This window comes from Lepidochelys olivacea, assembly GCF_965140295.1.
Source record: "Lepidochelys olivacea isolate rLepOli2 genome assembly, chromosome: 16".
Lineage (NCBI taxonomy): Eukaryota > Metazoa > Chordata > Testudines > Cheloniidae > Lepidochelys > Lepidochelys olivacea.
In genome coordinates, this window is record NC_140426.1 from 13,839,346 (window position 1) to 13,864,186 (window position 24,841).

Genomic DNA, 24,841 nt, shown 5'->3' on the forward strand with positions numbered 1-24,841 from the left:
GTTTTCAACTTTATAAAACTAACACCCTTCACAAGACCAAAGTGGCCCGACTGTATTTCTCTAAATGGGACTCTACTGGTGTAAAACTGCAAGGGTTCCAACATGTAAGCGATACATACATTCAGGGGCCAAAAGCTATTTGAAACAGAACTGGGGATAACAGTTTATATTTACACAATTTTAGTGTTTTGCTTTTTTATTTTAAACTTTATCTTTTCTGAGATCAATTTATAAAGCAATGCTAATTTTTGAGCTAAAAGATCTTGTTTCATTAGATTGTGACTGCTTCAATTCAATTCAAAGCAAAAATGCCAACAGTCGCTAACATTCAGGCCATTCAGCGTATATCTACACAGCAAAGAAAAACCCATGGCTGGCCTGTTGACTCGGGCGCATGGGACTCAGGCTGCGGAACTGTTTCACTGCTGCGTAGACTTCTGGGCTTGGGATGGCAGTCTAGGACCCTGCAGAGTGGGAGAGTCCCACAGCCCAAGCAAGCTCCAGTCCAAGGCCAGAAGTCTGCACAGCAATGGAACAGCTGAGTCCCGTGTGCCCAAATCAACTGGCATGGACCAGCCGCAGGTTTTTCTTTGCTGTGTAGACATACCTCAGTAGCTTTGGTGCACACACATTAGCGCACATAACACTCCTGGGACTCTTTCCACAGAGATCAGGAAGAGAAGGAACCTCATGACGGAACATCGTTTTCTGTTTTTAATGAGTGCTATTTTAGTTACTCACTTTGGGAATCTTAGTTTTATTAGATTTTGGATTTAAGACAAATGCACAAACATAAAAGATAAGATGTGATTTTTGGTTCTGTGATCTATTTTGAAGTCCAATACTCATTTTACCAAAGGCTTCCTGTTCCATAAAATGAGCCCTTTATATTGCACAAACTACCATAAAGTCCTTTTCTCCTCTGCACATGTGGAAGTTATTAAATTCCACTGTTTTATTACAAACATTCCACTGTTCTAAAATAAACATTTCACACCTATTACAAAAAACAAAATAAAACAAAAACACCAAGTCTCACACACCCACTCCTAGTCTGCTTATGAAAAGGAGACAGCTATGTGCCATCACCACTCTTATGGCAATGCAGCCCAAAATCTTTCACTATCTTCCCAAGTGGTCTCATCATATACATGAATAGAAGAAACAAAAGAACTCTGCAAAAACCCTCAAGAAAGACTTCTGTGGTAGATGAGAAGTTACTCAGCACCACCAGTTGAGAGTAAAGAAAGAAGCCACTCGAAGTCTATCTTCCCTGGCATGGTTCAGACTAGCGTCAATGTGTGCAGTAAATTTTCATTCAAACACTTGTGAGATCATCAACAAATTTAAACTGATCACTGGAGTTTACCAAAGCTAGTGATTTTTTTTCTTCCTACACTAAATAAGAAAGCTCTACACCACCTAAAATATGGAGTTTCTACCCATGCCTCCAGAATATTGGAAATTTATGAAAATCTATTCTTATTTTACATTTAAAGATTACTCTCTTTTTAATTTAATTATTCATTCTCACAGTTGCTATTAAGAAAAAGAATTGAGGAACAAGATAGTCATGAGACATCTGTACTTTTAGTGTTCCATAATTTAAAAACTGAATTACTTTAGACAATTTGCTTAACAATTAGACATTTTAAATTAGTTTTAGTTTCTTCACCCAGTGCACCTTCTGCATGAAAATACTGAAAAGCAATTGAAATTGTTTGTATCTTACCTTGAATTTCTGGATCTGAGCTTTGTGGGTGGCCTCTCTTGCCTTAGTCAATGAAACATTTAGATCTTCAATTTCAGAATTAAGATCTTCATTCTTTAGACAAAAGAAATACTCATGGATGCATGAATACAAGTATCAAAAAAGTGACAGTGTCAAAACAAACATCTTTCTAAATGGGCAGAGTTGAATAATAAATTTATTCACCCAAAGGTAAACAAACAAAAAACTTTATAAAACACTGAAAATGCCCAACTGAGCTTTATATGTAAAAAAAAGCAGTACAACAACTATACATACAAGTTCAATAACTTGTGCTATGTGTCCACACTGTTCCACAAATATCTGACCTTCATTTGAAGGTGGCACCCCACTACCCTGGCTTTTGTTAAAATTAAGCTCATCCTCACAACACATAAGGTATTATAGCTTGTGCCTTTCTGCCAGATCTACAATTGCTTCTGAGGATTCAGTAAGAAATTCTCTCTTCCCATCTCTCGCAAGCAAGTATATCAGCTCAGTCATGTATCTTTTTTCCATGGTCCAAATATCAAAACTCCAGCCATCACACTCCAATTTCAAGTAGCAAATATGACACACAGTCTTGCACAGAACTGTTTGGATTTGCACTACTGGCCTGCTCCAAGGCCTACTCAAATCAGCTGAAAGACAGCAGCTTCAGATGGATTAGTTCCTCAATTATCTGGATAGTTCTAACCAGAAACATACAATCAACATACCTCTTTTTCCTTTGTTTTTAATGCAAGAGTTAGACCTTGAATGGTTTTATCCCTTTTCAAACCATTTTTCTTTTCAACACTAAGCTCATTCTCCCTCTCTCGTAGTTCTTCTTGAAGAGACTAAATAGATTACATTAGGTTGCACTAAGTTAAAAAGGTTATACCAAAATACACCATAAATGCACAGTATATATTAAATGCACTAGCTCATGCAGTTCTTACATCTCATTAGTCAAACCATTAAAGCAGAATATAGACCAACTCTAAGATGTCTCCTTACAGATCTGTGACAGGAATACGATGAAGAAAAGCTGATCTACCGGGATGGGCATGAGTATCAAGCGTACTGTCTCAATATTTGAGGAGTTCTCCTATCTACTTTGCTGTTTGGAAATAGGCTGAGCCTTTGCTTTGTCTCCTAATACAACAAAAGAAATTTGCCAAAGGTTCTGCATTAATCCAATTTGAATTACTAACTCTTCACATCTAAGAAAACATAAGAGAAAAGACTCCCCAACATACAGGTTATAAATGTTCAAAGAGAAACAAGTTTTAAACATACCTGGATTTTTTTTTCCAAGCAATTTCTCTCATTTCTAAGTTCCATTTTAACAGCCTATAAGAACAGAATAATTGTCACCCTGAAGTAAAAAAATACTCTAAACTTGTGGGTACCATCATTAAAAATCAGACAGTTAGTACTTCATATACAGACTTTCTTTTGGAACTTGTTAAGAGAAGTATTCCTCCAAACTAAGTTAGTTAATAAAATGTATAGTTATAGGACTCCAACATTATGACAAGACTATATTGTAGACTTCTAGAAAACAACCTCTCCCAAATGAGATCTTTCTACAGAACTGTACTCTGGAAAGTTAAAGAAAAGCCATGTTCCTTGATGACACACGACAACTCTGCTTGACAAGTTAACAAAAATGCATTTTTAAAGGGGCAGTTATCTATGACAGCAGGGCACACTTCAAGTCAATTTACTAAAAATTGCTCTATTTTAATTAAGATTTTTTGAGGGGTAATTTCCCCAGAAAAGAGAGAGACATAAGCAGCAGCAACTTATACTTTTACATATCTTTAAGAGGACAGTGGAGTAAAGGTTATTTATTGTACCAGTAATATGAGTCAAATCTCTCTCATCACTATTATACCCTGAGAAAAGAATACTGTTTCTAAGGTGGACGTAGCCACGGTCACTTAATAATAAAGGAACTGATTTTGGCCCACACGCCATAAACTGGTTTTAAAAGAACTATGTTAAGTCTGATAAACGTAAAAAATGATATTCCTGATCAAATCAACCCAGGGTAGATTTTCTGAAGATTTCAATCCTTTCAATGAGTTTCTATAAAGAGCTAGAGCTCTTCTGAGCTTTTAAGTCCACTCCTCAGACCAAGTGCTCTCCTTTCTATTATTTGATTTAGGGCAGAAAGGAGGGAAAGGTACTGTTTTAAATTGACTGGAACGTAAGACACTATAATGAGCAGAAAAACCCAAAACCTACCAAGGATAAAATTTCTTAGACGCTTGACAGCTTCCATTATTTATCATCTGGATTCTACCATCAATCCTCATTTATGGTTTGAGGAGAGCCCTGAAGACCTCAAACTAGCCTTAAGACTCACTTCTGTTTTCCAATCTTCAAGATAACATTTGACTTTCTCCACAAGGCAAGTAAAATAGACAGGTGACTGGTAGATAGTTCCCTCTGTAGAATTTGGGGGTTGGCCTTCTCTATTTTCATGAGACCTGGTTATGCCTATCAAAGCCTCTCATTCAGACCACAGCAGTGAAGAGATCATTTTAACTTTCACATGATATTCTGTATTACATGAGGAGAGTTCTCTATTAAGGGGGAAAGCCTTAATAAGAATTACATGCCTATTGGCTTCAGCTCAAAACATCTAGCAGATTATTTTTGGATTTCTATTATGAGACAATGACATATTATGTGTTACAGAATTGTGTAGAAAACGTAAAATTACTAAAAAAAAAAGTAACCACCACCTTTGACGTGACATCTAAACAATGAAAAGCATGAAGTGTGGTACTGATCAATACTGGCTGCCAAAACTACAAGGTGACCAATGAAAGGAATTTGGGATGGAGAACTTGAAGGATGGAGGAGGCCACTAAAAGTTAGCTCAAGTCACTTATTTACAGTTATCCTTAAGACCTTTAAAATCCTAAACCATGTGAGATTCGTAACGTTCAAGTTTTCACTCAGTTTCCTCACCTCTATCTCACTATCTTTTTCATGACTCAAAGCAACAGTAAGTTCTCTGATTTTTTCTGCTGATAAGTTCCCATCACAAGATTCACTTTGAGACTTCTCCTCTTCAAGGTGCTGAATTATAGCTTCTTTACTTTTCAGAGACAGAGTCAGCTGCTCTATAAGTCTAAAATTACAAGATGTGGATATTAATTTTGCGTTGTCATCGAAAACCAAATCCCAAACCATTGTGGCAGATTTTATGGGCAGCCTCCCATAGGACAAAGAGCACTGGTAACATTTTGGAAAGCACTTTCAAAATACCAACCCCTCTCTTTCCCTCCATAGTAACCAGAAAATTTAAAGCAAGCAAGCAATACAATCAAGTTATCTAAAGAGTTTTTATTTTTTAGGAATAATACTCTTTTTAAGTACTGGTGAGAAAGCAAAATGCTTAACCCTGTCATCCTAACATTTTCCACATGAAGAGTGCTGCATCTAAACGCTCTCTAATATTTAAGAGCCATCAGTACAGACCACTTCCTACCAATTTCCATATTACACACACAAAGTAATGAATGGCAGAACATGCATATATTAAAAATATAACTGGAAGGAAATATGTAAACTAGAACACATATTAGAGTACTAATGTCTTTACACAGAATGGGACGACAAATGTCAGTTACAGTCCCTTCGTTAGTCAAGTGCTTGTATCACACCTAAATTGCTTCTATTGATTTAACTAAAAAATAAAAATAAAAAAAATCACAGTTGAATTTTCAGCCCCATGTGACAGCAGTTTCCAAACCACTGTCCCTGGACCACCAGGAGTCCACAACGTTCTTCCTGATAATCTACAAAATAAAATCTTTTGATCAAATAATAAAGGGATTGGGAGTACAGTCTCCAATGAAGTGGTCTGCAGACTTTAAGAGCTGGAGATCCTCTGCTGTGTAGCAAAAGCGGTGGATCACCACCGGTGTTTGGTGGAATAACATTTTGAATGTATCCTCATATAGTTGTGGTTGTAATTCAAGACTGACGCTCCTAGACTCTTATATTGTCAAACTCATGCATAGTGAATATTTCAGTCCTTACAGTACACTTTCTCAAGTGTTCTACTCCCGAAAGTATTTGTGCTGATCCAGCATCCAAGCATCTATCCCTGGTAGATCAATGCAATACTGGACCATAAAAATTGAGACATTCTGATCACCATCTTGTTCTCCCACACTTTAGCAGCTGCTCTCTCACAAGCTACTAGAGTTAGAAATTAGTGCTTTACACCATTTGAAAACAGCAATTTAAAAATCTCAGGAATTATCAAGCATTTGTTTCCAGGTCAAGGGATTCAGGACAGTAGCTGGTAAAAATCATGATGGAATTGAAGTGGTAGGAGGAGGAGCGCAAGCAGAAGCAAGATAGTATTCAGTATGGCAGGATTTAAGGTAAAGTACCTTATTAGGGCAAGTGAGTGACTTACGCCACTAAAGAGTTCAGATTCACAATTTTCCAACTGTACAAAACTTTTATATCTGATGATTTATGAAATATCACACCTAAACCTGTCATTAGTCCAGTAGTCTGTTTTAGGCACTACTCCAAGAACACACATAGGAAGTTAAAGGACTCGGACAAATGTAACCTTCTATCTGTTAGTAGTGTGGACCAACTGTGCAATTTACCATCCAAGAATCAGAAGACATTCTTTACAGTTAAGCCCGTGATGACAAATTTTAAGAGCTCGACTAGACTTTCACTGACAATTGACAACTTTTTCCGGGATCTCTGCTGACTAGATATACATTTTTATCACACTTATTCACAGAAGCTCTGAAGTTTTAATTCTAAAGGGGAAAAATGCATAGAACCTGATATTCCTCTCCCCGCGCTTGTGCCCACGTTCACGTTGCCTCATGGTCACCAACTCATGATTCAGGCACTTTTCATCTCCCACCAACTCAAAGACCTCCAAAAACTAACCAAAACATTTACAGTCCAAACTGCTGCACAATATTTTGTATTCCTGCTAGAATGACTAACCTCAATGGACGTGTCAATGGGATTGAACACCATGAAAGCAGGAAATGGATACAAACATACAAATCACAGCACACACACCCCTTAAACAACAGCTCAATAAGCATATTATTCTTGCACACAGATAAAAAGCAATGTGGCCACAAACATGCTTTAAAGCAGTACATGCGTTTCTAGGTCACATGCTCTCCCCCACTCTTCATTTTCAGACCACATTTAAGGCTCCATTTTCCTATCAAACATGTAGCTTGTAACACTGGCTGCTGTGTTTGTTCAACAGCTGATTTACATGTGTTAACACTCCTGGATCTCAGATGTATATGAGGGTAGGATCAAGCCCTTAAAATCTATTTCATATTGACTGGTTTGTTTTTATCACCTTTTAACAATTAACATTTTCCATTAGTTAGAGAGATTACCAACAGACGTCTGACCTGTCTTTTTCTGGCAGTTCTGTAATACTATCCAGCTCCTTCGGATGTGTATTTGTAATTGTAGAGAGTTTTTGTTCGACAGCCAGTCTTAGAACTTTCTCCTTCTCTGTCATGGCAAAGGCTTTTTCCACTTCTTCTTGGGCAGCTTTAAGATTCTACACTCAAAATAAACAAGCATGATGCATTGGAACATTAACACAAAACATTTAGCAAGTTCTTCCATGCTACATTTCCCTTCCCAACATTGTATATGGTCAACCATTAAGTAAGTTTAACATCCTTAACATACTTTGCACCTCTAGCTCACCCATCACTAAAATCTGCAAGTGCTCTATAAACATTAATGAATGAACCCTCAACATTCACCCGTGAGTAATGAGTATACAATCTGCATTTTACAAAATGAAAGAAAATTAGGTATAAAGAGGTGAAGAGACTTGCAGCAAGTATGTAGCGGACCTGGAAACAGAACGGAGCTCTCCCAACTGCAGTGCTTTGCTTTTTCCACCCGACAATGCAGGCTTATCCTACAACTCTTGAACTTGAGAAATAAATATTTACAGTCAAAATCAAGGAGATGTTAAAGGGCCTTTTACTCTGTAAAAGATCAAATCGATATTCATAGCTATGATGGAAGCAAGAAGTACCCTTTCCAATATACATTGTCCGCAGTATTTATCAAGAACTACTATCAACACACACTGTCCACAGATACGTTTTTCTCCCCAACACCAACCAAGGCGGCAAGATCACTAAACTCTCGCCAAATTCTTCAGGAATTTTCTGATGACATTGGCTGTGATAAAGAGAATACATACTCTCCCAAAGTACATGAAGCAACTGATCTGAGTGCTTATGTTGAAAATAACAAAACGGCTAGACTACTTTCTAGCATATCCTGTAGCCATTTCCCCGACACTGTCTGTGTCTCCCTGTGCACTTCTCAATCTTCCTTACTCCTCCCATTCTCACTTTTGTGCCTTCTATGAGCTTTGCTCCCTATGCCCAGAACAGTCTCCCTGTTATCTGCCAAGTAAACTCGCCTACAAATTGCTTCTATTTTTTTAAAAAGAAAAAAGCTTCTTTAAGAAATCCTTCATCATTAGTAATGCCCAGACCCTTCCACTCCTGAAAAGTTGTTTTAGGTCTTGTGTGTGTTTACTTTTAAATCAAAACCTCTTCAGGACAGAGAACATGTCTTGGCTATGTCCTTTGGAGCTGTATAAACTTAGGGTGCTGTATAAACGTATGACGAATAATATTCCTATGTTTGTCTGATTCGTCCGATTCAGAAGCATAAAGAAAATTAGCCTCAGAGGCCCACACCATTCTTTCCAAGTTGCATGAAAACACTAAAATAACCTTGATATTAGAAGATTTGCCAATCTTCTGTTTGATGAAGTTCTAGGCAAACAATGGTTTGATGGATCCCTTTGGCACAGAGAGGATTCTCTCCACCCACTGACATTAAATTACTAACACGAATGAAATGCAAAAGAACACTCTGAGAATACAAATGTTAAGATTCCAGCAAACTATAGGGAAGGTTAGAGTGACTGCTATCCCTCTGAAGGAGCTCTCCCCCTCTAGGGATACTGCTAAGTCTTCCCAACGGAGAATGCAATCCTGAAGCTCATAACAATACTGCTTAAAGTATCTTTTTTCCTGAGTGGGAGAGCACACCTTTGGAATATGTCAGACTGCATCAAGTACACATCTTTTGGGAAATCTTTTCCCAGAGAAGGAACCCATACTCACCCACAAAATCTCACACCCCTGGACAAATTATACAAGTTCCAGGTTGTGATAGGTTATCAATCTATGACGAATATATATTTCTGGAACTAGGTACATGCATTTCCAGCAAAGGACACTTAATATAAATTTGTTTGCCAAGTGGTTCTGCCTCCCTTCTTGATGATGAGAAAGCATTTTTGTTCGAGGGGGAGAGGGGGAAGGAGGACTATCTGAGAGCTCCCAATGTCAGGCCACTCAACTGTGAGCACATATCCCAGAACAGCAGGTTTTATCATAAATTAGTTGTGAACACTTGGGGAATCCCCTTGTTAATCCTTCAGAACCATGTCAATGACCAGTATTTGGCAGAAGTAACCCATCACTGACATAGAGGAGTTCAAGAAAGTTTTGCTAAGATACGTTCTCGGAGACATGCAAATTAATGTGCTACCAGACTCCAGCTGCAGTCAACACCTGGCAGACGGGATGTCATAATCCAATTCCCACCAGCACCAAAGCAGATACTGGAGTGGAAGGTGAGTGAGCAGAATACAGGAAATCCATCCATCTTCCCAGGAATAGGTATTGCAGGTGACCTCTCACAACCCAGTCACATATACTGAGCACAGACTTTACAAGTCACCATGTCACAGACTCAGGCCGGTATATAAAGGTCTCTAACCCCAGAGTTAGGGGGCCTGTGGAAGGACACCACCTCTTGCACCTCTTTCACTTCCCTGGCAAGACCTTTCAAAACCCAATCCCTCATTATCCCAAGTATCACGGATAACCTTTCACCTCTCCTGCAAAGGCCTACCTTGAAAGAGGTGGACTCCCCAACCCCAATTAGGAGATAATATGCCTTGTTCTAAACATACTCAAAATCCACTAGAGAAGTAAGTACTTTGTGGGGTTCTGCACATCTTCCAAATTCCGAGATTTAATAATATTTGACAAAGCTTCCCCATTCATGGCATTTATTCTTTTTTTATTCTGGCTATTTTTCCAGTGAAGCTGAAACAGCAGCTCTGAAAGCAGCATTTAAGCAGGGCACAATGGTAAATATCTCAGCGGAGAGCACAAAGGCACTAGGGAGCTCTGCACAGTAGAGTCAATAACTAATTCAATTACTCTTCAATATTGGAGACTTGCCTCTTCCAAAAGGTTTATTCTGCTGGTGAGAATTTCTTCCACTTCTTGTACTTTCTTGTGAGCCTCTTCTTTCATGCGCTGTATTTCAGCATCACCGCCTTGAGCCAAGCTTTCAACAGCTTTACTGCAAGAACAAGATGTAGAAATCTCAGCATTTAAGAAAAAAGAGCGTGGATCATGCTCATAATTAGTGCTTGTACTTTTGAGAAATAACAAGGTAATTGGGCATCTTTCTATTCTTGCATAGGTGACAGACATGTACTAGCACGATCAGATTATGGCTGTACACTTAAAGCATGGGGCATGCAGATTATATAGGCAAAGGGATTCCAATGTACCTGCATGGTCTGTATGTTATTTTACGGATTAAACAGAAATGTCTACATTTATATAACAACGATTGGGGTATTGTCTCTGCTTGATATAAGGCAATGAGAGTTCACTACACAAGTCTTGTCACAGTTGATAAGAAAGAGGCTTTTATCATTTCTTTGATAATATATTATATATAATTAGATACTATCTTGATGGTTTTAAGCTTCAAAAAATTCTCGCAAGCCTCTGGCAAGATTAAATTTCCACAGAAAGCAGCATTACAACAGAAAATGAACTAGTTGAAGGGTACACATATATATAAAGCCCTGCCCAATTCTTTTTTCCCTAGTTTTCCACAATTTTGTTTGTGATTCTTATATAATGAAGTGGCAACCCTACCTTAATTGTGCGTTACCTACTATTTTTCCTCAATTCTGCTTTCTATCATAAGCTTCAGTAGTGCATGCTTCCCTACCCTGACCAGCAATATGCCTTAACCATGATCTGGAGGGATCATATTTAAGGGTAATTGGGCAATTCAGTCTTCGGGGCCCCATTGGAAACAGGCCTCTCTCAGGCTGCCAACAAGAGGACTCATTAGTGACAATTTGATACTTTGTGAGGTGAACTACACGGAGACCTAAATTCATTGAACAGATGCCACTTAGCAACTGTTAGATAGTAACAGCTTTCAGTCACTACCAACCTAGATTGGTTTTCAACCAGGCACCTGGAGGTGAAGAGTTTTCTATCCAATTACCAGTCCTCCCAAGCCATCCAATTTTTCTACAATACATATCTCTTCCAGTTATACATAGATCTGAACAACATACTGATAAAGTCAGAATCCAGTTAAATATTCACTGGATAATACCAATTGGAAGAGCTTATTCTAATCAAATCTAATTAAACCCAGATTTAAAATAAATAAATAATAAATGTGCACACTTTTTAGATTTTTGAAGAATGGGAAGTGGCATGTTTCACTTTGAATCAGTATTGAACCAATGTCCTCCCACTAATGACAGTGACACTTCAGGTACCATCTTTTGGATGAGATATCAAAACAGATGTCCTGATGGCAAGTGACCATTAAGCTCTGGGGACATCTTGATCTTTTACAAGCGTTGGGATGTTAATCCAGTCCCAAATTTTGGCAATTACGTTCTATCTACTCCTGGAGGTTCAGGATATATGATATGATATTCTTCACTGCCTATTCTAACTATGTCCTTTGTGCTTTTAAACAATTACAGTAGTTCACTTCAGAGATAGGTGAAGCAATTTCTACACACGAGTTTGAAAAATCCTCAGGGATCCTCATGTACAAAAGATACCAAGACAACTCATTATATACATGGCAAGTTCTTGGCAGTCCTAACTTCTAGAAAGGTTGCAGACCCTTAGAGAGACAACATACTTACGAGGCTTTGATGAGCAGTTTTTCCCTCTCCTGCAGATCACGTTTCAGACTTTCAACCTCAACCTTCAGCTCAATATTCTACAAGACAAAGTTAGATGATAAGATGCCACACAAGCCAGTGCAATGCACAAAGTTAACCCTGCATGTTGATTACATTTTCCTCTAATAGGCAATAACAAATTAGGTCCAGAGTATGATGGAAATAGGAAATTACTTCTGATTCTTAGCCTTTAAAAAAGAGTCTTTATTTTACAAGGCTTGAAAATAGTCTCAAAAGTCTCTAAAACTTCTTAAAAATCATAACATTAAAACACCACAGTATATATGTCACACAACGACATTAAAGACTATTTGCCTTTTTACCATATTTACAAGAAAATTTACCATTTTTTTAAACAGATCAAACCAGACACCTTGAGTTGTTCACAGCCATACAAGTGGTTTTGCCTACACAAGGCATTTAGGGTATGTCTATACTACAAACCTAAGTCAACCTATATTATGTTAACTTACAGCCACCGTGGTAATTACTGCGATAGTGCATGTCCACACTACCCTCCTTGGGTCTCTGGTGTGTTTCCTCACCAAGAGCACTTCCACCAACCTAAGAGGGGCAGTGAGGGGACCTGAGAGCCCGGCCTCTCAGCTCTGCTGGCAGCTACCTGCCAGGAGCCTGACTGCCCCACAGGCTCCCAATGGGCTGCCCCCTCTTACCTGCCCGTTCCCCACAGGGAGTGGGGGAAGGGGTAGGAGGGAAACTGCCCAGGGCTTCTCGCCCCCTCTCCCTCCCCTGCCCCGGCTCCCAGCTGGGAGCAGGGTTCCAAGCCACCCAGCTCTCCAGGGAAGCAGAGGCTTTCTTGTCAATTTCACATCGCCTGTAAGTAGCATAGCAGAAAAAAATAACTTAACATTCAGACAGACGGTGTAAGTATGACATTCAGGTGGTGTAGGAGCTTAGAGGAGAGGAAAGTGATCAGGAACAGTCAGCATGGATTCACCAAGGGCAAGTCATGCCTGACTAATCTAATTGCCTTCTATGATGAGATAACTGGCTCTGTGGATGAAGGGAAAGCAGTGGACGTGTTGTTCCTTGACTTTCGCAAAGCTTTTGACACTGTCTCCCACAGTATTCTTGCCAGCAAGTTAAAGAAGTATGGGCTGGATGAATGGACTATAAGGTGGACAGAAAGCTGGCTAGATTGTCAGGCTCAACGGGTAGTGATCAATGGCTCCATGTCTAGCTGGCAGCCGGTATCAAGTGGAGTGCCCCAGGGGTCGGTCCTGGGGCCAGTTTTGTTCCGTATCTTCATAAATGATCTGGAGGATGGTGTGGATTGCACCCTCAGCAAGTTTGCAGATGACACTAAACTGGGAGGAGTGGTAGATACGCTAGAGGGTAGGGATAGGATACAGAGGGACCTAGACAAATCGGAGGATTGGGCCAAAAAAAATCTGATGAGGTTCAACAAGGACAAGTGCAGAGTCCTGCACTTAGGACGGAAGAATCCAATGCACAGCTACAGACTAGGGACTGAATGGCTCGGCAGCAGTTCTGCGGAAAAGGACCTAGGGGTTACAGTGGACGAGAAGTTGGATATGAGTCAACAATGTGCCCTTGTTGCCAAGAAGGCCAATGGCATTTTGGGATGTATAAGTAGGGGCATTGCCAGCAGATCAAGGGACGTGATCGTTCCCCTCTATTCGACATTGGTGTGGCCTCATCTGGAGTACTGTGTCCAGTTTTGGGCCCCACACTGCAAGAAGGATGTGGAAAAATTGGAAAGAGTCCAGCGGAGGGCAACAAAAATTACTAGGGGACTGGAACACATGACTTATGAGGAGAGGCTGAGGGAACTGGGGATGTTTAGTCTGCGGAAGGGAAGAATGAGGGGGGATTTGATAGCTGCTTTCAACTACCTGAAAGGGGGTTCCAAAGAGGATGGCTCTAGACTGTTCTCCGTGGTAGCAGATGACAGAACAAGGAGTAATGGTTTCAAGTTGCAGTGGGGGAGATTTCGGTTGGATATTGGGAAAAACTTTTTCACTAGGAGGGTGGTGAAACACTGGAATGCATTACCTAGGGAGGTGGTGGAATCTCCTTCCTTAGAAGTTTGTAAGGTCAGGCTTGACAAAGCCCTGGCTGGGATGATTTAGTTGGGGATTGGTCCTGCTTTGAGCAGGGGGTTGGACTAGATGACCTCCTGAGATCCGTTCCAATCCTGATATTCTATGCTTCTATGACTTGAACTTTCATTTTCTTCCTGCTGTGACTGGTCTGGGAGATTACACTGTGAACACTAACCATCAGTGATGTAACTGAATGAGAAGACTCCAATAATCACAGGAACAAGTTATTTAAATTAAGATTTCAGAGGAGAAGGAAGCTCTGATTTATTGTTCTAATAATTTAATTGTTCATTGGCTAGTACTAAAAAATTGAAGTTAATCTTTCAGATTGTATAAAGATCATTTTAATCCCTTTATTATTGCATATAATTAGACTGAAGTAAAAAGAACTGGCAATACTAAAATTTCCAACAAAGGATGTACATCAATTTTTCAGACAATAGAAACTGTTTGGAAAGATACACAATTACTTGCAACGATTTTAAATACCTACAATTTTGTAGATATCTTCAGTTGGACCATCAAATTTCTGCTGCATTCGCTCCTCCAGAAAATATATACGAAGCTTTAGATTGAAGTTTTCTTTTTTCAGGTCAGTTATTTGCTGTTGAAGAAGAAAAATAAACCAACCATGTCACATTTCACAAGTAAAATTGATATTGTATTTGCTTTAGTTCCTCACAGTGCAAAAGGCAAATAAAATGTAATAAAGATAATGGTCTGTTAATTTGTGAAGATATGAGATCTTTTAAAAAAAAAAAAGAAGAAGCCCTACTTAAAAAGTTATCCAACAATGGAAATGGATACAATCATCTTGACACCATCCTAGTCAAAAGTAATAAATTAATATTCTGCAAGTACACTACAATTGTGGGACCGTCTCACATACACACGGCTCCCTAAACCATCCTCCCTTAGGCTACTTCTGACCTTCTAAACCTCTGAACAGCTTTCAAATCAGCTGCTTCACCCCTTACATCGATCCAAAGAGAAAGAAAGAGAGACCACCACCTTTTCCCTCTTCTCCATTATGTGGAATTCCTCCTGCCTATTGCCCCCCGCCCCCCCAAAAAACACACTGGCACAAGATCTAGCATAGGTAATACACTTATTAGTAATTTGGGACTGGGTAAGGGCCAGTATCTTGGCCCTTTCTAAGATAGAAACACACCACTTCTAATGATACAGCTCCCTGCAAGGCCATGAGACACTGGTCCTTAGGGGAAAAAACAGTTATAAAATAGGTGTTTGTTTTTGTTTTGTTTTTAACACACAACACATTTTAGCATGACATTTTGCAGACCAGAAGGGAATGCCCCTGCCCCAAAGGGCTTATAAATCATGTATTAAAGCAGCCTGGCTTTATAGACAAAAGGATTTTTTTAAAAAAAAAATAGGTTTAAAATTTTTTTGTAGTAGTTATTTTCCTATAAAAAGGAAACGAACAAAATACATGGAAGTATGGAATATAAAGGTTTTATTGGTAAAAGTTTGGGATGTCGCTACATCAATCTTGAGGCAAAGCCACGGTAAGCCTTGTCATCTCAATCAAATGCCAATAAAAGCTTTATCCTACAGAGTCACATACTTTATAGCACACCTGTTAGCGTATAAATACACGCAGGGTATTAAAACAAGTCTTCTTGTACATATGTCCTTTAACAATTGTGACTTTTAACTTTCCCAATAGGTATAAGGCATATTAGTTAATGATTTAATTAAAGAGAAAGTCTCCTTTTAAATTTTTTAAGAGATCAAGCATGAAACATGTATTCAAATAAAACAAGTGTCTCCTGCCAGCTGCTTTCTGGAGAAAGAAACCGAACATGTAACTGAGCTACTAATAAAATATTTATATAGGCTTCTCTAGAATGACAGTGTTGTGCAGCTTGTAAAAATTATTAACAATACAATTTTTTAAAAGATGATTGGCCTGTAAAAGTTAATTATTTTTGCGGAAAAAACTAACTCAGAGCCCCAAAATGCAATCTCTTCCTCTAGACTAAGTCGTTCTTGCTCAGTGAGTAGCCTCGTAGTTACTTCCAAAAGTAAGGACCACCCAAGTGAGCCTGGGTTTTCAGGATTGGGCCAAAAGTCTGCACACACATTGCTGCAATAGGAGGAACTTTATCAGACTTTGGAAGTCTTCACTCCACAGTACTAAAAAGCAAAATGAATGATGACGAAGAGTGATAGAGCCAAGCCTTGTCTACACACACACACTCCACTGATTTAACTAAGGTGTGTTGTTGCACCAATTTAGTTACACCAATGCAAATCTGTGGAAATACACAAACCAATTTAAGTGTTCACACACAAAGCTGCGCTGATTTAATTAAACTGGTGCAACATCACACCTTAGGCCTGGTCTACACTGGCGAGGGGGGTGGGGGAAGGAAATCGATCTAAATTACGCAATGCTGTTAGGATATAGATATTCAAGCCTGTCTGTAAAGACCTATACTTTAAGAATTTAGGTATATGTTTATAATTTAGCTAATTATAGAGGTATAAAAGAAAGAATCTGTGTACGGGCCTTCTCTCACTGTGACAGTCTGAGGCCCTGTTCTTAGGCTAAGGCCTTTGGCAAAGCAGCAGAGGCAGCCATAAGCTGGGAAGCGTCACATCCAAACATTCCAAACGAGTCATATTGAAATAAGGCAATCTGGGGCTGTTGGAAAGGTGATCCGATCTATCACCTCCAGAGAAAGGAAGAGCCTAGAAGATGTAAAAGGCAATTTAGTTTGATAGTTTTTTGTCTGGTAAGAACTCACTTATCAATAGACACAGCTGGGAAACCCTTATGTCTTTATAGATGTCTTTGTGAAATCCTCACTTCTGTATTGGTTTGTTATTATAGTTCCTCCTTTACTATTGTTTATTTGCATGGTCTCTGCCTGGTTCTGTGATTGTTTCAGTCTCCTGTAGAATTAATTTTGCTGGGTGTAAACTAATTAAGGTGGTGAGATATAATTGGTTAGCTAATCATGTTACAATACGTTAGGATTGGTTAGGTAAATTTCAGTAAAATGATTGGTTAAGCTATAGCTAAGAATATTACTATATAAATTAGGGGCAAACAGGAAGTAAGTTAGGATTTGAAAGTAAGGAAAAAGAAACTTGGATTAAGCTTGCTGGAAGGTCACCCCAAAAAACATCGAATTGTTTGCACCTTTGGACTTCGGGTATTGTTGCTCTCTGTTCATGCGAGAAGGACCAGGGAAGTGAGAGGGTGAAGGAATAAGCCCCCTAACAAATGTTACATGAATAATGTAGCTGAAGTCGACATACTTAGATCTACTTAGCATGCTGTCTTCACTGCAGTAAGTCGACGGCTGACGCTCTCCCGTCAACTCCTCCTGCGCCTCTCACCCTGGTGGAGTACCGGAGTCGACGGGAGAGCACTTGGCAGTTGATTTATCACATCTAGACTAGACGCAATAAATCAACTCCCGCTGGATCATTCGCTGCCCGTCGATCCAGCGGATAATGTAGACAAGCCCTTAGTTAAACCAACGTGACTTTGTGTGAAGACCAAGCCCTAGAGCAATGGTCTCCAAGCTTTTTACCTCATCCCCCCATACCGCTGTCTACATCCCTCCGAGCCAGAACTGGGAAACGGACAGGGATAAAGGGACCAAGGCCGGGGCCACAGCTGGGGGTGGGAGCAGGGCCAGGAGCGGAGCCTCAACCAGGAGCCAAGCCCAGCAGCCAGCATCAGGAGTGGAGCTGGTGGGTGGTGCTCTCTCCCCAACCCTGTGGGGGCTGGACTGGGCCCCAGCCATGCCCCCCTGAACTTTTCTTCGTGCCCCCCTAGTGGGCGTGCCCCACAGTTTGGGGGCTTCCCGCCTTAGAGCATACGAAGATACTGAAACCCTGTTTTACACTAGTCCCAGAAGTCAAGAACTTCTCATAAAAGAGAAGGCTGTAGAATTGGGCCCTGAGGGACCAAATCTACTCACTTTACTCAAGCAAGTAGTCCCACTGAGTTCAGTTTGACTATATGTATGAATCATACAAACAATATTTATCGCTTAATTGTTTAAATTGCCAACAGATTATTCCAGGTTGCCATTATTTTAATTAGCTCAGCAAATAAAGACACTAAAGTTAAAAACATATGAACATAAGTTATGTTAGTGAAACTTTTTTCTAGTCCAACATTCATCACACCTGCAGCACAGAGCAGAGCTAGGACAATATTGAGTGTTTTAGAAAATCCCATCCTAAATGCAAACAACAATTAAAATGCAATAATAAACTAAACTTAAAAACACAAATGCCAAACAAACTCAGAGCAAAGTTAATTCAGTCATACCTACAGAGTTTTTAGATTACATAATGCAGTTAAAATGACAGCTCAATAAAGCTAAAATGTAAAATGTGAGCAAGTTAACACAGTTGTAGGAATTAACTCTGAGTCTCCAGTTTTAATTTATTTTTCTTTAAACTTTCTTATTTCTAAATATAAACAAAAAGAAATAAACCTGTTGGGGACACTGGGGCATGGCCACTAGGTAACTCAAGGGGATGGAAGACCACGAGTGTCGATGAAGCCCCCTTGCAGTAGGCCCAGGTGTCCTTGGCTCCCCCCCCACCTGGAGGCACTCGCAGCAGCTCTGCATACTAGGCCCAAGTGTCCTTGGCCCCACCACCTGGAGGCACTCACAGCAGTTATGCTGAGGATCTGCAACAATATGTTGCAGAGTCAGACTGCCTGAAACTAAACAAGGCCAAACAGGGCAAATATAAAAAAACAATGCTGAATAAAGCAGCTTTATGTATAGTTTAACAAATGATACAAAAAACAAGGGAACTAGCTGGTAACTGGATTGGCTGGCTATATGCATACTTAGGGCAGCTTGCTATTAAATAAGTATGCTAAAGAAAGAATGTATTTGAGATTCTATTCTCCCTGTACCTTTTTGAAGCTTCAAATAAACTTTTCTGCTTCTCCACCCTGTTGTGATTATTGGGTGAAGCACACCGGGTAGCGAACCAAACCCTGCTGTTGTTTTGCCTCTCGGCACTGGGTGCCAGCAACAAACCCAACAGATTTCTTGAGAGAAACTGACTCTGCGATTCAAGTACAATCTATATAGCAAGGTTCCATACGACAGCGTCAGCGAGGAAAATAGCACTTGTCCTTTTCAATTTAGCTGCAGTTCCACTTTTGCATAAAGCCACTTTTATACAAAGTGACATCTGTCACCACAGTCTGTGGTTTCACTGCACAGTAACAGTTCCTGCCAGCAGAGGCCATTTTACAACAACAAAACTGTAGTTAAACGGTTGAGAAGGGAAAAAAAAAAAAAAGAAGTCCTTAGACTTGTAACCAGACATTCCTCCTTTCTGCTTACCAGCACAAAGTAAATGGGGAAAGAGCACAGTTAAAAAGTTTTTCTCTTTTCATTCATTTACCTGCATTTCCAGTTGCATACAAAAGTAAACTTGGAGCAAAAATTCCTTCTATTGCAAAGAAACCAGACCATACGAGCACTTAAATTCCTATTTCTATGCATGTTCAAACTTCAGACTCTACACTCTAATTCCTTAGGGCTCAGAACATCCGGAGGGCCTGCACAACAAGGGAAACTTCTGTGCATGAACTTCCCCACTGCCCATGAAGGGGTCAACTGCCTCCTCTGTTCTGTTCTCCCTCTCACATACAGATCAGGGACATCATGCACAGGGAGAGCAGCATACTGGACCATTCCCCTCACATGTCCTGCAGAGAATCCACTGAAAGGTTAATGCAGCCTCAGGATGCATACACTACAGGCAGTAACTTTTCTTCACAGCCGCTCTACGTGGGAAGCTGCAACAGCAAGCATTATCTGTAGCTTTGCCCGCAACTAGGATTTAAAGGTGTGATGAGATCACACTTCCAAATCGTAGTCTAGACAAGGTCTGCACCTGCCAGGGAACTGGGAGTGGAGAAAAGACCCTAGGAAGGGGATATCTGGAGCAGGCATGGAGGCCCATGCAGAGATTGCCCTAGCCTCTAACACAGGGGATGGCAACCTGCAGCACGCATGGTCAGCAACCTGCGGCTCAGCAAGCTGTCGGTCCGCGGTCCTGGCCGCCAGCCCCTGCCGGTCCGGGGGCCTGGCCACCGGCCCCGCTCAGCCCGCTGCCGGCCCGGGGTTCCATCCATCCATCCAGGCTGGCAGCGGGATGAGCGTAGCTGGCAGCCGGGACCCCAGACTGGCAGCGCGGGCAGAAGATGGAACCCCAGACCAGCAGCGGGCTGAGCCGGTCTGGGGTTCTGTCTGCCATCCACGCTGCCGGTCTGGGGTTCCGGCCGCGGTCCCGGCACCGCTCAGCCCGTTGCCAGTCTGGGGTTCCATCGGGGGGCTCCTGTAAAATTTATTACTGGCAAGAGAAACCTTAAATTAATGAAGACTTGGCATGCCACTTCTCAAAGGTTGCTGACCCCTGCTCTAGCAGAACCCAACATCCATGAGGACTACCTTGAGAATTTGAGGGTTCCGAACCATGGGAAGGAAAGAAGGATGGAAATCCTGTGCTCGTTCTGCAAGGAGGAAAACACAACCCATCCCTCTTTTCCTCACATGGAACAATCTGGGAGAGAGACTCCACAATGGGAATCTCATGGAGTTTCCCCAACTCTCCGACAGCACTTTTCCTTGGAAATGGACAATCTGAATCTTTAAAGTTACCAAGCCACCCCAAAGTGACTATTCCTCACTGGGTAGTCACATGCTATGTTTAAAATGTTGAGCTGATCTGAATGCAAAAAACCGTAACAGTTATTTTAAGCAGGTTATTCCTACCCCATCTAATATTTGATGGCTCAAAAAAAGAGAGTCAGACAGACAAGGAGTTTGTAACAAAGCTTTCCAGAACAATTCATGTTTGGACTGACATCAAACCTGTGAACTGCCCAGAAGAATTTGAGAAGGTATAAGAAGCTGAAAGAAGGGTTTAGAATGGAGATAAACACTCAGCCACAACAATGCTACAAAATGCACACAAACAATGCTAAATTTTTAATCAGTTACACATTTTAAAATCATATGCCCTAAAAAGTAATTAAGTCTTATCTTTTGAATACCAGAAAGATCCTTCAACATGTGTGATGGTTTAGTTATGTTACAACCATTCAGAGATCAGAAATTGCCAACTTTATTAAAAACTGCTAAATAAACTTATTCAGTTGAAACCTCTCGCATCTGGGAAAGTGGCAACCCCTCACCACCACATTTTCATAAAAATGTTCATGATATTCCAATGAGCTCCAGTGACAAGTTTTCCGAACCGAATCTGACAACAGTACGATTCTGTCCCACATAGTCGATCGGTTAAAATGACATTGCCTATTGAGTCAAAAATGCATTTCCTTATTTGTGTTACACAGACATTTGCCTAGTAAATCTGATGGCGGAAGGTATTGATATAGCACTCAACCATTGAAAAAATTATGCTGTCCCTAAATCAATGCACATTCAGTAATTCTTTGAAATATGAGGCTGCCATTGATTCCTTTTAAGTAAAATGATGAAGTCAGACAAATGCCATATATTGCATTGTAAAGATATGCACTAATACTATTCTTTAGGAGGAGTTTTGAACACGGAGCTGTGCCCACTGTTATTCAGCAACTAAGATGGGAAACTTGCTAGCCCGAACAACAGAATTGTGCTTCAATCTTGAAAGTTACAGTTCAAAAATGGGCACTAAACACAGATGACCAGATTCTCAAATGGTGTTAATCATGGACTTCAACAGAGCTATGCTAATTGACACCAACTGAGGTCTTAGCCCAGAGTCAGCACGTATTTATTTATGGGTCCCCATGAAGTTATTGTACATCTCTGTCCTGTCAGTAGTCCATTCCGCAGCACATTGCATAGGATTTAGTAACCAACTTGGTCACTAAATTTTACATTACAAATTTACTTACATTTTCATAATCCTTCATGGTCCGAGCTCTGGTTGGTGAAACTGCATCTTCCGCCACATCCAGTAACACTAGACATTTGAGAAGACAATTAAAATAGATCCAAATACCAAAGGATGCAAAGGTACGATTTTATTTGGAAGCTGTAAAAGCTTATTTTAATAATCAGAATGTATTAGAAGCATTAAATACATTTGTCATTTCATGTCCCCTTTTTACATTATGGACTAAACAAGTTATTGTGACAAAAACAAGAAAATCCAGACAAAATATACCATAAGCATCACTGTATAAGGTGTTGAGCACCTGCATCATCCATTTAAATCAATGGAAGGTGAGGGTGCTCATGACTGCACAGTATTGTCCCACACAAGACCAAGATTTCCATACATGGAAGATGCAGCAAAGAAATAGTAACTACTTCTCTCTGTATATGGATTATAAATAATCAAAATGTTTCTCTCCCATGTACTCATTCTGCAAGAGCCAAAATTTATCAAAGCATATAAATGCGGCACTAAGGCTGCTGTTAACATACACAAACTTTAAAAAGAGGGGGGAAAGAGGCTCTATACAAGAGATTTCAAGAAGCCAAATAATACACAAAATAAAACATATTTTATATTGTCTCTCTGTCATTGAGGTACCAAGGTCAGAGTTGTCACAATTTAGAGAAAATATTGAAATAAATACTTCCAAAGTTATCAAGTAATTCTATATGCACTAAATAGCCTTTCAATAGTCCCAGGAATGCCAATCAGAAGTCTTCAAATGTGGAAGATTTGATTAACCTGATGAGATACATAGTTCGTACAGCACCTACTGTAACAGGATCACAGCCATATTGCAATGTAGGTATATTTCTTATAATTGCTTGCTTCGTATTCAATATTCTTCCAGAGAAGGTATATGTAAATTGCTTTCATTATTGCATGGCAGAAGTTCGTTGAAATTAAGTTACAATAGTTTTGGCTAAATACACAAAAGAATAGTGGGCAGAATAACATTCAAAATACAAGGCCAGAAAACTGGCTACCAGAACACAAAAAATTGCTATAATTGTGCTTTATTAGTTTTCATAGAATCATAGAACCGGAAGGGACCTCGAGAGGTCATCTAGTCCAGTCCCCTGCACTTGTGGCAGGACTAATTATCTAGACCATTCCTGACAGGTGTTTGTCTAACCTGCTCTTAAAAGTTTCCAATGATGGAGATTCCACAGCTTGCCTAGGCAATTTATTCCAGTGCTTAACCACCTTGACAGTTAGGAAGTTTTTCCTAATGTCCAACCTAAACCTCCCTTGCTGCAATTTAAGCCCATTGCTTCTCGTCCTATCCTCAGAAGTTAAGAAAAACAATTTTTCTTCCTCCTCCTTGTAACAACCTTATATACTGGAAAACTTATGTCCCCTCTCAGTCTTCTCTTTCCAGATTAAACAAACCCAATTTTTTCAATCTTCCCTCATAGGTCATGTTTTCTAGACCTTTAATCATTTTTGCTGCTCTTCTCTGGACTCTCTCCAATTTGTCCACATCCTTCCTGAAATGTGGCACCAAGAACTGGCCAAAATATTCCAGTTGAGGCCTAATCAGAGTGGAAGAATTACTTCTCATTTGTCCTTATTGAATTGCATCCTATTTACTTCAGACCATTTCTCCAGTTTGTCCAGATCATTTTGAATTTTAATCCTATCCTCCAAAGCACTTGCAACCCCTCTCAGCTTGGCATGCTCCGCAAACTTTCTAAGTGTACTCCGTATGCCATTATCTAAATCACTGATGAAGATATTGAACAGAACCGGACCCAGAACTGATCCCTGAGGGACCCCACTAGTTATGTCCTTCCAGCATGACTGTGAACCAGTGATAACTACTCTCTGGAATGGTTTTCCAACCAGTTTTGCACCCACCTTATAGTAGCTCCATCTATGTTGTATTTTCCTAGTTTATTTATGATAAGGTCATGTGAGACAGTATCAAAAGTGTTACTAAAGTTAAGATATACCATGTCTACTGCTTCCCCCCTATCCATAAGGCTTGTTACCTTGTCAAAGAAAGCTATCAGGTTGGTTTGACATGATGTGTTTTTGACAAATCCATGCGGACTGTTACTTATCACCTTATTATCTTCTAGATGTTTGCAAATTGATTGCTTAATTATTTGCTCCATTATCTTTCCAAGTTCAGAAGTTAAGATGACTGGTCTGTAATTCCCTGGGTTGTCCTAATTTCCCTTTTTATAGATGGGCATTATATTTGCCCTTTTCCAGTCTCTGGAATCTCTCCCGTCTTCCATGACTTCTCAAAGATAATTATCTTAACTAATTAGCCTCTCACAGTTTGGATGGCAATTTCCAACTTATCTGTATATATATCTTCTTACTATATATTCCATTCTATGCATCCGGTGAAGTGGGCTGTAGCCTACGAAAGCTTATACTCTAATAAATTTGTTAGTCTCTAAGGTGCCACAAGTACTCCTATAATTATCTATGTTACTTCAAAATAAATATTTCATGCTGTATTTTCTCCCAAACCTGAAGTAAGATGAACACACAGCCACCACACCATAAAGCAAAACATGCTGAATTACTATCCCTGCTCAATACAATTGAGTAATACCTGATGGTAATGTTTTTTAAAAAACAAATATGTATAAAGAATCTGCAGTTGGTAACTGGACTACAGCTGGAAAGTCTGGTGAGAGACTTTCATATGATATCCCTAAAACAAAGAACTAAGTGAACCACCATCATCTTCTCTGATGATTAGTACAAGAAGTTCAGGACCAGGTTCTGAAGGCTGCTAAGTGTCTTGCAGGATCAGGACCTTAACAACAACAGAAAGTTAATCTGTTGGTATCTTGGACTCATACCAGTTTCTGCAGTAATAGCTTGAATTTAATGAGGTTTGTTGGTTTTTTTAAAGGGATATTCAAAAATCATATGTTGCAAATATAAAGATTTATTTGCCTCTGTTACTAACATCTATTA

At 39.9% G+C, this 24,841-nt stretch overlaps 1 protein-coding gene across 6 annotated transcripts in view; it reads right to left on the bottom strand.

The window, feature by feature from the left end:
• Nucleotides 1-24,841, bottom strand: part of CDK5RAP2 (CDK5 regulatory subunit associated protein 2) — a 105,462-nt gene that overhangs the window by 79,468 nt on the left and 1,153 nt on the right. For all 6 annotated transcript variants that reach the window (XM_084649855.1, XM_084649853.1, XM_084649852.1 and 3 more), the window contains exons 3-11: nt 21,852-21,919; nt 14,418-14,528; nt 11,799-11,875; nt 10,060-10,183; nt 7,171-7,325; nt 4,718-4,880; nt 3,032-3,085; nt 2,470-2,589; nt 1,733-1,825 (exon numbers count right to left, since the gene is read on the bottom strand). In XM_084649855.1, the coding sequence (XP_084505981.1) occupies nt 1,733-1,825; nt 2,470-2,589; nt 3,032-3,085; nt 4,718-4,880; nt 7,171-7,325; nt 10,060-10,183; nt 11,799-11,875; nt 14,418-14,528; nt 21,852-21,919 (965 nt within the window). The remainder of the gene's footprint in view (nt 1-1,732; nt 1,826-2,469; nt 2,590-3,031; nt 3,086-4,717; nt 4,881-7,170; nt 7,326-10,059; nt 10,184-11,798; nt 11,876-14,417; nt 14,529-21,851; nt 21,920-24,841) is intronic.